General features: G+C 45.6%; 1 protein-coding gene across 1 annotated transcript in view; it reads left to right on the top strand.

Moving 5' to 3' along the window:
- The window catches only part of LATS2 (large tumor suppressor kinase 2), a 99,580-nt gene extending 85,392 nt beyond the window's left edge, over positions 1-14,188 (top strand). Inside the window, exons 5-9 of the mRNA XM_011951345.1 lie at positions 1-406; positions 4,785-5,367; positions 6,954-7,136; positions 8,762-8,868; positions 13,257-14,188. Of these exons, the coding sequence (XP_011806735.1) occupies positions 1-406; positions 4,785-5,367; positions 6,954-7,136; positions 8,762-8,868; positions 13,257-13,751 (1,774 nt within the window). The 3' untranslated portion in view covers positions 13,752-14,188. The remainder of the gene's footprint in view (positions 407-4,784; positions 5,368-6,953; positions 7,137-8,761; positions 8,869-13,256) is intronic.
- Positions 14,189-14,492: the final 304 nt, after the last annotated feature.

Below are 14,492 nucleotides of genomic sequence, written 5' to 3' on the forward strand. Positions count from 1 at the left end.
CGCCTACCCGCTGGACGTGGAGTACGGAGGCCCAGACCGGAGGTGCCCGCCTCCGCCCTACCCGAAGCACCTGCTGCTGCGCAGCAAGTCCGAGCAGTACGGCCTGGACGGCCTGTGCGCGGGCGTGGAGCAGAGCCTCCGTGCGGGCCCCAGCGAGTCCGAGGGCGGTGAGAAGAGCCGCAAAAGCGCCAAGGGGGACAAAGGCGGGAAGGACAAAAAGCAGATCCAGACTTCTCCCGTTCCCGTCCGCAAAAACAGCAGAGACGAGGAGAAGAGAGAGTCACGCATCAAGAGCTACTCGCCATACGCCTTTAAGTTCTTCATGGAGCAGCACGTGGAGAATGTCATCAAAACCTACCAGCAGAAGGTTAACCGGAGGCTGCAGCTGGAGCAAGAAATGGCCAAAGTAATTTCCCACTTTGTTTTTCCTGTTTGTTCCCGGCTCTTCCCTCTACTGGTCGTAGGAAGCACGCACAATCCCTTTTGTGTTTCGACTGTATACCCCTTGTCGTCAACACGGCTAACGGGCGACAGTCTGGTTCTGGGGCCAACAACTTGGAGAAGCTGCAAATCGTGTGACCTCCCTTTCTCTTTTCCCCTTGACTCGTCTGAAGAATCAGAGATAGCTGTGCATAATGTAGCCAGCGTAATGTAGACAATCTACAATTTACATTGTAGGTAAATTAGCAAATTGAGTTTTAGGGTATGTACTCACTTAACAAAATTCATCATGGATTAATAATGGAACATTTTGAATGAGTAGAAACAAAGTTTAAGGTTTTGTAAATTGATATTGTGGGATTTTGGAAGAAAAATATAGTAGGGATTCCATTTATTCTTTTTAAGTGTTTAATTAGTAACTAATGATTTAAGTATATCTTGGTTGACACTAAAGTGCTGAAGAAGGTAATTATTGGTGAAATTATTTAAATTAAAATGTAACATTTAAATCATACAAAGCCAGTAATTCCAAAGCGTAGAAACCAGATTTGTGTTCTTTCCAGTGTCCCGTATTCATTGACTTTTTAAATATTTGCCTTTCATTTATATGTGCTTATTTATTTATTTATTTTTATTTATTTATTTTTGAGACTGAGCCTTGCTCTATCGCCCAGGCTGGAGTGCAATGGCGCGATCTTGGCTCACTGCAACCTCCGCCTCCTGGGTTCAAGCAATTCTCCTGCCTCAGCCTCCCAAGTAGTTGGGATTGCAGGTGCCCACCACCACATCCAGCTATTTTTTTGTGTTTTTAGTAGAGATGGGGTTTCACCATGTTGGTTAGGCTGGTCTCAAACTCGTGACCTCAGGTGATCTGCCCGCCTCGGCCTCCCAAAGTGCTGGAATTACAGGCGTGAGCCACCACGCCCAGCAGTTCATTTTTTATTTGTACATAGTATTTGTGTATTTGTGGGGTACATGTGATATTTTGTTACATGCATAGGATATGTAGTGATCAAGTCAAGGTATGCCCAGTGTATTTATCATTTCTGTGTTGGAAATATTTCAAGTCCTGTCTTCTAGCTATTTTGAAATATAGAATACATTTCTACTAACTGTAGTCACCCTAGAGTTTGTTCCTTCTGTCCAGCTGTATGTTTCCATCAATTAACCTCTCATCTCCCCTCAACACACACACACACCCTTTCCCACCTCTGCTAACTATCATTCTACTCTCTGCCTCTATGAGATTAATTCTTTTAGCTCCCACATATCAGTAACAACGTGTGTACTGAACTTTCTGTTCCTGGCTTATTTCACTTAACATGATGACCTCTAGTTCCATTCATGTTGCTCCAAATGACAGGATTTCATTCTTTTTTTATGGCTGAATAGTATCCCATGGTGTACACAGACCACATTTTCTTTATCCATTCATCAGTTGATGGACACTTAAGTTGATTCCATAGTTTTGCTATTGTGCAGAGTGCTGCAGTAAACATGGGGTGCAGGTATCCCTTTGATATACTGATTTCCTTTACTTTAGATAAATACCCAATAGTGGAATTGGTAGATTATATGGTAGTTCTATTTTTAGTTTCTTTTTTTTTTCTTTTTGATAATAGTTGTTCTAACTGGGAAGAGATTATATTTCACTGTGGTTTTGACTTGCATTTCCCTGATGGTTAATGGAGAATCCTTCCATGCACCTCTTACCCATCTGTGTGTCTTCCTTTGACAAGTGTCTATTCAGGTCATTAGCTCACCTTTTTTTTTTTTTTTTTTAATTAGTTTATTTATTTATTTTTTGAGACAGAGTTTCACTTTTGTTGCCCAGGCTGGAGTGCAATGGTGCGATCTCGTCTCACCACAACCTCCGCCTCCCGGGTTCCAGTGATTCTCCTGCCTCAGCCTCCCGAGCAGCTGGGATTACAAGCACTGAGTCACCATGTCCAGCTAATTTTGTATTCTTAGTGGAGGCAGGGTTTCACCATGTTGGTCAGGCTGGTCTCAGACTCCCGACCTCAGATGATCCACCTGCCTTGGCCTCCCAAAGTGCTGGGATTACAGGCGTGAGCCACATCGCCCGACCTTTTTATTTATTTATTTATTTAGACGGAGTCTCGCTCTATCAGCCAGGCTGGAGTGCAGTGATGAAATCTCGGCTCACTGCAACCTCTGCCTTCTGGGTTCAAGCTATTCTCCTGCCTCAGCCTCCTGAGAGCTGGGACTACAGGGGTGCGAAATCACACTCAGCTGATTTTTGTATGTTCAGTAGAAACGGGGTTTCACCATGTTCGTCAGGCTGGTTTCAAACTCCTGATCTCAAGTAATCCGCACACCTCAGCCTCCCAAAGTGCTGGGATTACAAGCATGAGCCACCGCGCCCGGCCTTTTGTCTCACTTTGTAATGGGATTATTTGATTTTTTTTTTTTTTTTTTTTGCTCTTGAGTTGTTTGAGTTCCTTGTATATTCTGAATAATAGTCTTTTGTCAGTTGAATAGTTTGTGAATATTTTCTCCTGTTCGACACAGGTACCCTCTTTACTCTATTGTTTCCTTTGCTATGCAGAAGCTTTTTAGCTTAATATAGTCCCATTTGTCTATTTTGAGGTTTTTTGCCTGTGCTTTTGAGATTTTATCCATAAAAATCTTTGCTCAAACCACTGTCCTAGAGTATATTTTCGTAGCCTCTGGTCTTGTTTCTAGGTCTTTAATCTGTTTTAAGTTGACTTTCCTATGTGGTGAGAGATTGGGGTCTAGTTTCATTCTTCCGCATATGGATGTCTAGTTTTCCCAGCATGTCTTTTCTTCCATGTACATTCTTGGCACCTTTGTCAAAAATCAGATGGCTGTAAATACATGGACTTATTTCTGGGTTCTCTATTCTATTCCATTGTTCTGTGTGTGTGTTTTTATACCAGTACCATGTCGGTTACTCTAGGCTTGTAATATATTTTGAAGTTGGGTAACAACTTTGTTCTTTTTGCCCAGGATCGTTTTGACTGTTTGGGCTCCCTATGAATTTTAGTGTTGTTTTTTCTATTAATGTGAAAAATGTCATTGGTATTTTGATAGGGATTGCATTTAATTGGTAGATTGCTTTGGGTAGTATGGTCATTTTAACAATATTAAATCTTTCTGTCGGTGAACATGGGATCTTTTTTCATTTGTCTGTGTCCTCAGTTTCTTTCATCAGTGTTTCGTAGTTTTCTTTGTAGAGCTCTTTCACTTTTGGTTAAGTTTGCTTCTAGGTTTTTTTTGTAGCTGTTGTAAATGGTATTCGTTATTGGTGTACAGAAATCCAGATATCCACATGCAGAAGAATGAAACTAGACCCTGTCTCTCACCATATACAGGTCTGTCTAATGTGTGCTACTGATTTTTGTATGCTGATCATTGACTTTTCTTCCTGCTTTTCCATTTTCCCTAAGTTACTGAAAGATGAGATAGCTCTTGGAGTTCTAGGACTGCTATGGTCCCCTTTCCCACAGATTTTTGTTAATAGAAGTTTCCCTTAGTTTTTAGAGCCAAAAGTCTCCTAGAGAAAGGACCTCTTTTTTGTCTAAACTTTTTTTTTTTGAGACAGAGTCTTGCTCTGTCGCCCAGGCTGGAGTGCAGTGGCCGGATCTCAGTTCACTACAACCTCCGCCTCCCGGGTCTACGCCATTCTCCTGCCTCAGCCTCCCAAGTAGCTGGGACTACAGGCGCCCGTCACCTCACCCAGCTAGTTTTTTGTATTTTTTAGTAGAGACGGGCTTTCACCGTGTTAAGCCAGGATGGTCTCGATCTCCTGACCTCGTGATCCGCCCGTCTCGGCCTCCCAAAGTGCTGGGATTACAGGCTTGAGCCACCGCACCTGGCCTGTCTTAATATTTCATTCCAAATTCATGTCTATATATGGATGTAAAAAAACAAAACTGGCCAGGCACAGTGGCTCACACTTGTAATCCCCGCACTTTGGGAGGCTGAGGCGGGCAGATCACCTGAGGTCAGGAGTTCAAGACCAGCCTGGCCAACATGATGAAACCCTGTCTCTACTAAAAATAGAAAAATTAGCAAGGCGTGATGGTGGGCGCGGTAGTCCCAGCTACTCGGAAGGCGGAGGCTGCAGTGAGCTGAGATTGTGCCACTGTACTCCAGCCTAGGTGACAGAGCAAGACTCTGTCTCAAAAACAAAACAAAACAAAACCAGTTGTTACCTTGCTTTGTAGTATATGAGACCCGTTCTTCTCTGTTCTCCTTTCTGTAAAGTGAGTTAGGTGCCAGGGCATCCCCATCCCAGTCATATGTTACCATGGGACTTCTCGAATGTGATTCTTCCTCCTTCCTTTCTGTCTACACAGGCTGGACTCTGTGAAGCTGAGCAGGAACAGATGCGGAAGATCCTCTACCAGAAAGAGTCTAATTACAACAGGCTTAAGAGGGCCAAGATGGACAAGTCTATGTTTGTCAAAATCAAAACCCTGGGCATCGGTGCCTTTGGAGAAGTGTGCCTGGCTTGTAAGGTGGACACTCACGCCTTGTACGCCATGAAGACCCTCAGGAAAAAGGATGTCCTGAACCGGAATCAGGTGGCCCACGTCAAGGCCGAGAGGGACATCCTGGCCGAGGCAGACAATGAGTGGGTGGTCAAACTCTACTACTCCTTCCAAGACAAAGACAGCCTGTACTTTGTGATGGATTACATCCCTGGTGGGGACATGATGAGCCTGCTGATTCGGATGGAGGTCTTCCCCGAGCACCTGGCCCGGTTCTACATCGCAGAGCTGACTTTGGCCATTGAGAGTGTCCACAAGATGGGCTTCATCCACCGAGACATCAAGCCTGATAACATTTTGATAGATCTGGATGGTCACATTAAACTCACAGATTTCGGCCTCTGCACTGGGTTCAGGTGGACTCACAATTCCAAATATTACCAGAAAGGTATTGTCTTAAGTGTGCCGCAGGCATTTTCTATGTGTAGATGTCACTCACCCCATGGCAAGCAACTCAGTATCCCATCCTAGTGGCTCCTAATCATTTCGAAATTATCTGTCACTCCATTCTTTTATAAACTGGTGTGACAGCCTTCCCTTCCAAAAGGAATAGTATGATATATGAATTTTTTTTTTTAAGTTAGTGGATTTCAGGTTTACTTTTTTTTTTTCTGAGACAGAGTTCTGCTCTTGTTGCCCAGGCTGGAGTGCAATGGCATGATCTCGGCTCACCACAACCTCCGCCCCCCGGGTTCAAGTGGTTCTCCTGTCTCCAGCCTCCTGAGTAGCTGGGATTACAGTCACGTACTGTAATACAAAACCACCTCTGGCTAATTTTGTATTTTTAGTAGAGACAGGGTTTCTCCATTTTTGTCAGGCTGTTCTCAAACTCCCGACCTCAGGTGATCCGCCTGCCTCAGCCTCCCAAAGTGCTGGGATTACAGGTGCAGTGAGCCACCGCACCTGGCCTACCATATCTTTAAGACAATAGGCTACAAGGTGTCACAGGGCCTTTGTGGGGAACCATCACCTGCATCATTAAAGCAAGCCTTAAAAAATAAAAGATCTCGGCCAGGCGTAGTGGCTCATGCCTGTAATCCCAGCACTTTGGGAGGCTAAGGCGGGTAGATCACCTGAAGTCAGGAGTTCAAGACCAGCCTGACCGACATGGAGAAACCCTGTCTCTACTAAAAATAAAATTAGCTGGGCGTGGTGATGCATGCCTGTAATCCCAGCTACTCGGGAGGCTGAGGCAGGAGAATGACTTGAACCTGGGAGGCGGAGGTTACAGTGAGCCAAGATTGCACCATTGCGCTCCAACCTGGGCAACAAGAGTGAAACTCTGTCTCAAAAATAAATAAATAAATAAATAAAAAAAGAGTCACAGCCTCCCAAGAAGTCCTCTCTTATAGCCAACCTGAATCTGCGTAGTGTATCATTTAACTCCATTTCCTATCGTTCTGCCATTTGGAAAAGCCAAAAACAGCTGGTTGTTATCTTCTTCATGGCTCAGATTCTTGAAATAGTTATTTTAATATCATCACTTAGTCTTGTTTCTCTAACTCAAAACTAACTCTAAATCATGTAATTCATTCTCATTTTCTGGCATTGAAGTAACCTTTGTTCATGTTGTTTAAATCCTCCTAAGTTTTCCATGCTCATCTTCAAACGTGTCAGGCAGATGTTACCTTTTGATTATGGCCTAAGTGCTAGGGGTGCTGTCCCCGCCATTCTTCCAGCCTCTCCTGCCTCAGTGCCTTCCTGCCAGCTCAGCACGGCGCGTGGTTTCCTATGAGTCTTCACTGTTGTTTGCACCTTGGTGCTAGCGCCAACCTCACCACGTGTGTCTCTGAGCTACAGACAGCAGACTGCCCGTATGGAGCAGCGCGGCGGGGATTCTCTGTCCTGATATGGCAGGAGCTGACTGGAATGACTTTGCTGTTTTAAGCTGTGGATACGTTGAGTTGTTGAAGAGTGAAAATTCACTTTATATTTTGTTCTCTTCTTTCACCACCCCCTGATTCCTGGGTGAAGGGAGCCATGTCAGGCAGGACAGCATGGAGCCCAGCGACCTCTGGGACGATGTGTCTAACTGTCGGTGTGGGGACAGGCTGAAGACCCTGGAGCAGAGGGCGCGGAAGCAGCACCAGAGGTGCCTGGCACATTCACTGGTGGGGACTCCAAACTACATCGCACCCGAGGTTCTCCTTCGCAAAGGTACGTGTGCCACAGCCAGCTGCCCCGCGGGAGGTCTCCGTCTCTTCAGACCTGTGAGCTGAGTCTCCTTAGCTCTAGCTTTCCAAGGACCTGATGCTTCCAGTCATATTTTGTTCCTCATGGAAGCCTGAAAACTACTTATTTCCACAACATAACAGGCCTCCCTTCTGCCTTGGAAATGCTCTTGCTTCAGGGGATTGGAAGACATGCACCATTAGACAGTGTCTCCTGGCCCTCAGTCTCTACCTAGACCCAAGGGAATGACTCCAGGCCTCATTTTCACAGTCAAATGATGGAAACCACTCTGAGGGCCACGGGACCTCTGCTCAGTCTGCCCAGACCACACATTTCCGGGCTCTAGCTTTCACTTCTGTCCCAGGCTCCTGGCTGAGTTGTGCCATGTGTAGCTGGTGCTTATGTGACAGCATTGGAAGGTCCTTTCTCTCTCATTCTCCCTGCCAGACCATAGCAAAAGTGGCAGGTGCCAGTTATGTCAAATGACCAGTGCTCATAAAATTTGCCTCCTGGGTGGATGCTCCATTCTATCAGATACAACATCTGGTTCAGTAGACGAGGATTCCTTCAGTGATCCTGCATGGTCCACAGTGACGGTGGGTGTTCATCTGATTCTGTGTAATTAATCCAGAGACAGGCAGCCCCTGCTGCCACACGTTGTTTAAAGTCTTTGGAGCCAGCCAGACCCAGTTCAAGTCTGGGTTTTCTTTGCTAGCTGTGGTAATCCAGCACAAGTTACTTAACTACTCAGACCACAGACATAGCAATGACGACCTTGAGAGGTTGTGAGTAACCTTGGTGCCCAGTGAAGGTCTGCTTCTGCTTCCCTCTGCCACGCGCAGTATTCCCACAGAACCGTTGCTTGGGGTTTTTCTGCAGCCTCTGGTGCCAAACCTGGGCAGGAAGAGGTGGGACGGAGAGATAACAGAGGGGCCTGAGGGGGCCACCCTGGCACATGCAGCTGCAGGCACCCCTGGGCTGACCTCTTAACATCCCAGTTTATACTTAGCAAGGATTAGGTGACATCAAGAGGAGCCTGGCTTGATGGGCCGTGAGGCCCTGAAGGAAAAGTGGGAGAAAACGAAAGGTAAACAGGCTCAGCCTACAGCCTCCCAGAGGCCAGCCCTGACCCGGCACGGCTGGGAGCCTGTGAGGAAGGCCCAGCTCCATGGGGGCCTCACACAAGGAGCGTTCGGCTTACAGTGAATTGTCCGGTGGGTTTTGCCCGTGCCCTCCTCATCTCCATATTCTTCAGCTTCATCCAAAACGGTTGTAGAAGCCCCCCAGCAAGCTGCCCGGACCCTCACCTGACTGTTCACGGGTTACAGCACTTTATGGTTTTCAGTTTCCGTTATTTTAATTGGTGCCTCTGTCTGTGACCTTTAAGAACATAAAATTCTGGCTAGTAACTAGTTGCGAACACTAAAAATAATCTTTTTAAATTAAAAAGTATTTTCCTATTACAATGATTAAAAATACAAAAACCTAAGCGACCACGGCTGCCGCCCCCACCCATTAGCATCCAGGTACTTACAAAGGTCCATCTTCTGAAACTCGCCTTGGAGGAGAATTCGTGCCTGCGTAGGGACTGAGTGAACTTTGTCTTGCAGGGTACACTCAGCTCTGTGACTGGTGGAGTGTTGGAGTGATTCTCTTCGAGATGCTGGTGGGACAGCCACCCTTTTTGGCACCGACTCCCACAGAAACCCAGCTAAAGGTAATGTGAGAGGAACCACGTGCCTGCTTGCTGCAGACATCTGATTTTCTCATGTCCCCATGAATCTTTGGTCAGCATTCGCCCTCTTATTCTGAGTAGGGTAGGAATGGCGGTTGTATATGATGGGATTTTTGAAAGTAATATCATTACCTTTTAAATTATTATCTATTTTAAAATTTTCTATTTTGTTAAGCAAAGCCATGGAATTGGGCCCATTTTAATATCTGAAATTCTGTTAAACCCTTGGCCATCTGCCCCCTTGTTATTTCCAGGCAAGAACAGTGAGGGTCAGCAAAGGTGTGCTGCAGACCCACTGTCTCCCTGCCCCACACCTGCCCTGCAGAGAACACACAGAACTCCAGGAACTATGGTTGACCCCTCAGTAGTGGAGGGGTTGGGGTGCCAACCCCCCTGCACAGTCAAAAATCAGCATAGAACTTTCGACTCCCCAAAAACTTTACTAATAGTTTGTTGACTGGAAGCCTTACTAGTAACATAAAGAGTCAATGAACACATATTTTGTATGTTATATGTATTAGATCCTGTATTCTTAAAATACAGCAAGCTAGAGAAAAGAAAATGCTGGCCGGGCACAGTGGCTCATGTCTATAATCCCACCACTTTGGAAGGCCAAGGTGGGCAGATCACCTGAGGTCAGGAGTTCAAGACCAGCCTGGGCAACATGGTGAAACCGATCTCTACTAAAAATAAAAAAAATTAGTCCAGCATGGTAGTGGGCACGTGTCATCCCAGCTACTCCGGAGGCTGAGGCAGGAGAATCGCTTGAACCTGGGAGGCGGAGGTTGCAGTGAGCCACGATCATACCACCGTAGTCCAACCTGGGTGACAGAGGGAGACTCTTTCTAAAGAAAAAAAATCGTAAAGAAGAGACAATAGGTTTACTATTTTAATAATTGAAAGTGGATCATCATAAAGGTCTCCATCTTTGTCCTCTTCATGTGGAATGGGCTGAGGAAGGGGAGGCATTGGCCTTGCTGTCTCAGGGGTGGCAGAGGTGGAAGAAAACGCTAGTGTGAGTGACCCTCAAACTGTTGTTCCAGGGTCAACTGTATATCTAAAGGAATCAGTTTCTTTATTTGGATATGATATCATTGTTTGCAGACTGTCAGCTGTGTGGTCAGGCTAGTTGTGCATATTCCTAATATTCAAAGTAGTTAAATCTGTCATTCACTTGATACTAAGTTAAAATGGCAGCCATTTGCTTTCTGAAGTGAGTTACTAAGGATTGAATTGAGAATTAGAATTAAGAATCTGCAGTCTTCAATGGACATACCAGCTGACACACCGTCCTAGGAGTTTTCACGTGTTCTAGTGGCCATGATCACCAAGGAGCCTAAATTAATAACCTTAATTAGAAAAACCATCTAGTAAGGCCGGGCGCGGTGGCTCACGCCTGTAATCCCAGCACTTTGGGAGGCCGAGGCAGGCAGATCATGAGGTCAGGAGATCGAGACCATCCTGGCCAACATAGTGAAACCCCATCTCTACTGAAAATACAAAAAATTAGCCTGGCATGGTGGCGGGCACCTGTAATCCCAGCTACTTGGGAGGCTGAGGCAGGAGAATCACTTGAACCCTGGGGGCAGAGGTTGCAGTGAGCCGAGATCACGTCACTGCACTCCAACCCGGGCGACAGAGCGAGACTCTGTCTCAAAAAAAAAGAAAAGAAAAATAGAAAAACCCTAAAGTAAGGCTTAGTTTCACTCTAGGAACAGTAAAATTGGAATCTGTCATTATCTGTGCCCTCACTGAATTGTCCACATGATCATTCAGATTTTTTTTATTCTGGTAAAATATACAAAACATAAAATTTACTATTTTAATTATTTTTTAGTGTATAATTCAGTGACATTAAGTACCTTTACAATATTGTGCAACCATCACCACCCTCTATTTTCAAGTGTTTTAATCATCCAAAAACCTATTAAACAGAAACTCCCCACTCTCCTTTCCAGCGCCTGCTCGCCTGTCTTCTGCTTCCTGTCTCTGTGAGTTTGGCTATGCTCAGGACTTTTTTTTTTTTTTGGAAACAGAGTTTTGCTCTGTATCCCAGGCTGCAGTACAGTGGCACGATCTTGGCTCATTGCAACCTCTGCCTTCCGGGTTCTCACGCCTCAGCCTCCCAAGGAGCTGGGATTACAGGTGCCTGCCACACCACCAGCTAAGTTTTGTATTTTTGGTAGAGATGGGTTTTATCATGTTGGTCAGGCTGGTTTCAAACTCCTGACCTCAAGTGATCCACCCACCTCAGCCTCCCAAAGTGTTGGGATTATAGGTGTGAGCCACGTGCCTGGCCTCGGGACTTCTTGCAAGTGGAATCATGCAGTATTTGTCCTTTTGTGTCTAGTTTATTTCACTTAGTGTGATGTCCTCACGGTTCATCCACGTTGCAGCTTCCTTTTTAAGGTGGAATAATATTCCGCCGTATGAGTCCCTGCTTCCGGTTCTTTTGGATATAAACCAGAAAGTGGGATTGCTGGATTATATGGTCATTCCGTGTTGAACTTTTCAAGGAACTCCCAAACCGTTTGCCATAGTGGCTGCACCATTTTACATTCCCACCAGCAGTGGCTGAGTGTTCCAGTTTCCCTACATCCTCAATAAGTATTTTCCTGTTTTTGTTTTTTTTAAATAGCAGCCACCCTAGGGGATGTAAGGTGGTATCTCATTGTGGTTTTGAGTTGGATCTCCCTAGTGATTACATTGAGTTTATTTTCATGTCCTTATTGGTCATTTGTATATCTTTGGAAATATCTCTTCACGTCCATTACTCTTTATAAATCAAGTTATTTGGTTTTGTTATTGTTGTTGAGTTGTAGGAGTTCCGTAGAGTCTCTGGATACTAACCCCTTTTCAAATATATGCTTTGAAATCTGTTCTCCCATTTTGTTGCCTTTTCACTATCAGTAATGTCCTTTGATGCACAAAAGTTTTAAATTTTTATGAAGTCCAATTTGCTTTTTCTTTTATTCCCTGTGCTTTTGGTGGCATGTCTAAGAAATCACTGCCAAACTCAACATCATGAAGATTTCATGCTATGTTTTCTTCCAGGAGCTCTACAGTTTTAGCTCTATGAAAAACACTACTTAGGTTCAAACCAAGCCTCCCGCCCATACACCCACTAACTTCCATGCCTTATCCACTGCCCCATCACCCCAGCTGGTAGCCAGTCATGCTGGCCTTGTTTCCTCCTGATTCTAAGTGTAAACAATAAAGAAGTGCCCTAGGTTTCGTCTTCACAGTAGACACGTCTCTACAACAGGTGCACTTACTGAATGTCCAGATGGCTGGTTTGTGCAGTTGAGCATGTAAGGTCACATGGGGTCAGTCAGCTTTATTCTTCTCTATGAGGTTCCTTTTTCCTTTTTGTTTTTCTTTTTTTTTTTTTTTGAGATGGAGTCTCACTCTGTCACCCAGGCTGGAGTGCCATGGCATGATCTCGGCTCACTGCAAGCTCCGCCTCCCGGGTTCACGCCATTCTCCTGCCTCAGCCTCCCGAGTAGCTGGGACTACAGGCGCTGCCACCTCGTCCGGCTAGTTTTTTGTATTTTTTTGTAGAGACGAGATTTCACCGTGTTAGCCAGGATGGTCTCGATCTCCTCACCTCGTGATCCGCCCGTCTCAGCCTCCCAAAGTGCTGGGATTACAGGCGTGAGCCACCGCGCCCGGCCCTTTTTGTTTTTCAAAACCCCAGTTGGCTGTTTTTTGACCACAGTAAGTATTTGAATGAGTGCCATGATGGTTTGACAGAAATCCATAGCTGCCGGGCGCGGTGGCTCAAGCCTGTAATCCCAGCACTTTGGGAGGCCTAGACAGGCGGATCATGAGGTCAGGAGATTGAGACCATCCTGGCTAACACGGTGAAACCCCGTCTCTACTAAAAAATACAAAAAACTAGCCGGACGAGGTGGCAGGCGCCTGTAGTCCCAGCTACTCAGGAGGCTGAGGCAGGAGAATCCCTTGAACCCAGGAGGCGGAGGTTGCTGTGAGCCAAGATCGCACCACTGCACTCCAGCCTGGGTGACAGAGCGAGACGCCATCTCAAAAAAATAAAAATAAATAAAATAAATAACTCGTAGACCATCGTTCTCTTCATTTTTATGGAAAGCACAAAATTCTTTGGCTAAACAGTATTTCTGATAGAAGAAAATCAGTATCTTTTTGTCTGCATTTGACTGGTCATCCTGGCCTCAGGCTGTGAGCCATCGACTGAAATGACACTGACTTTTTATGGCTGCCGAGAGCAACAACTGCTGCTTCCGTGCCTGTTCTAACTCCTCTCCGGTTTGAAAGCCCCATCATCACAGGCTGTCCCAGAACTGCCCAAGATGTGAGGAGAACCTAACACGTTGGTTCTGTTTCCTCAGGTGATAAACTGGGAGAACACGCTCCACATTCCGGCCCAGGTGAAGCTGAGCCCCGAGGCCAGGGACCTCATCACGAAGCTGTGCTGCTCGGCAGACCACCGCCTGGGGCGGAACGGGGCGGACGATCTGAAGGCCCACCCCTTCTTCAGCGCTGTTGACTTCTCCGGTGACATCCGGAAGCAGCCAGCCCCCTACGTTCCCACCATCAGCCACCCCATGGACACCTCGAATTTCGACCCCGTCGATGAAGAAAGCCCTTGGAATGATGCCAGCGAAGGTAGTGCCAAGGCCTGGGACACGCTCACCTCCCCCAGTAACAAGCACCCTGAGCACGCGTTTTACGAATTCACCTTCCGGCGGTTCTTTGATGACAATGGCTACCCCTTTCGATGCCCAAAGCCTTCCGGAGCAGAAGCTTCCCAGTCTGAGAACTCAGATTTAGAAACCTCTGATCTGGTGGATCAGACCGAAGGCTGCCAGCCTGTGTACGTGTAGATGGGGGCCAGGCACCCCCACCACTCGCTGCCTCCCAGGTCAGGGTCCCGGAGCCGGTGCCCTAACAGGCCAATAGGGAAGCCGAGGGCTGTTTTGTTTTAAATTAGTCCGTCGATTACTTCACTTGAAATTCTGGTCTTCACCAAGAAAACCCAAACAGCAAGACACTTTTGAAAACAGGACTCAGCATTGCTTTCAATAGGCTTTTCAGGACCTTCACTGCATTAAAACAATATTTTTGAAAATTTAGTACAGTTTAGAAAGAGCACTTATTTTGTTTATATCCATTTTTTCTTACTAAATTATAGGGATTAACTTTGACAAATCATGCTGCTGTTATTTTCTACATTTGTATTTTATCCATAGCACTTATTCACATTTAGGAAGAGACATAAAAACTGAAGAACGTTTGATAAGAAATCTCTGTGCAATAATGTTAAAAAAAAAAAAGATAACCCTCTGCTCAGTGTCACGGAGACCATTTTATCCACACAGTGGTTTTTGTGTTTTATTTTTTCCCACATTTCAACATTGTGATATAATGTTAAAAGCTGCTTTTTTTTGGCTTTTTGCATATTCTAGTATAATAGGAAGTGTGAGCAAGGTGATGTGGCTGTGATTTCCGACGTCTGGTGTGTGCAGAGAACTGCATGAGCAGAGTTTTTCTATTATAAAATTACCGTATCTTGCCATTCACAGCAGGTCCTGTGAATACGTTTTTACTGAGTGTCTTTACATGAG

Source organism: Colobus angolensis, unplaced genomic scaffold (genome assembly GCF_000951035.1).
Source record: "Colobus angolensis palliatus isolate OR3802 unplaced genomic scaffold, Cang.pa_1.0 Scaffold318, whole genome shotgun sequence".
NCBI lineage: Eukaryota > Metazoa > Chordata > Mammalia > Primates > Cercopithecidae > Colobus > Colobus angolensis.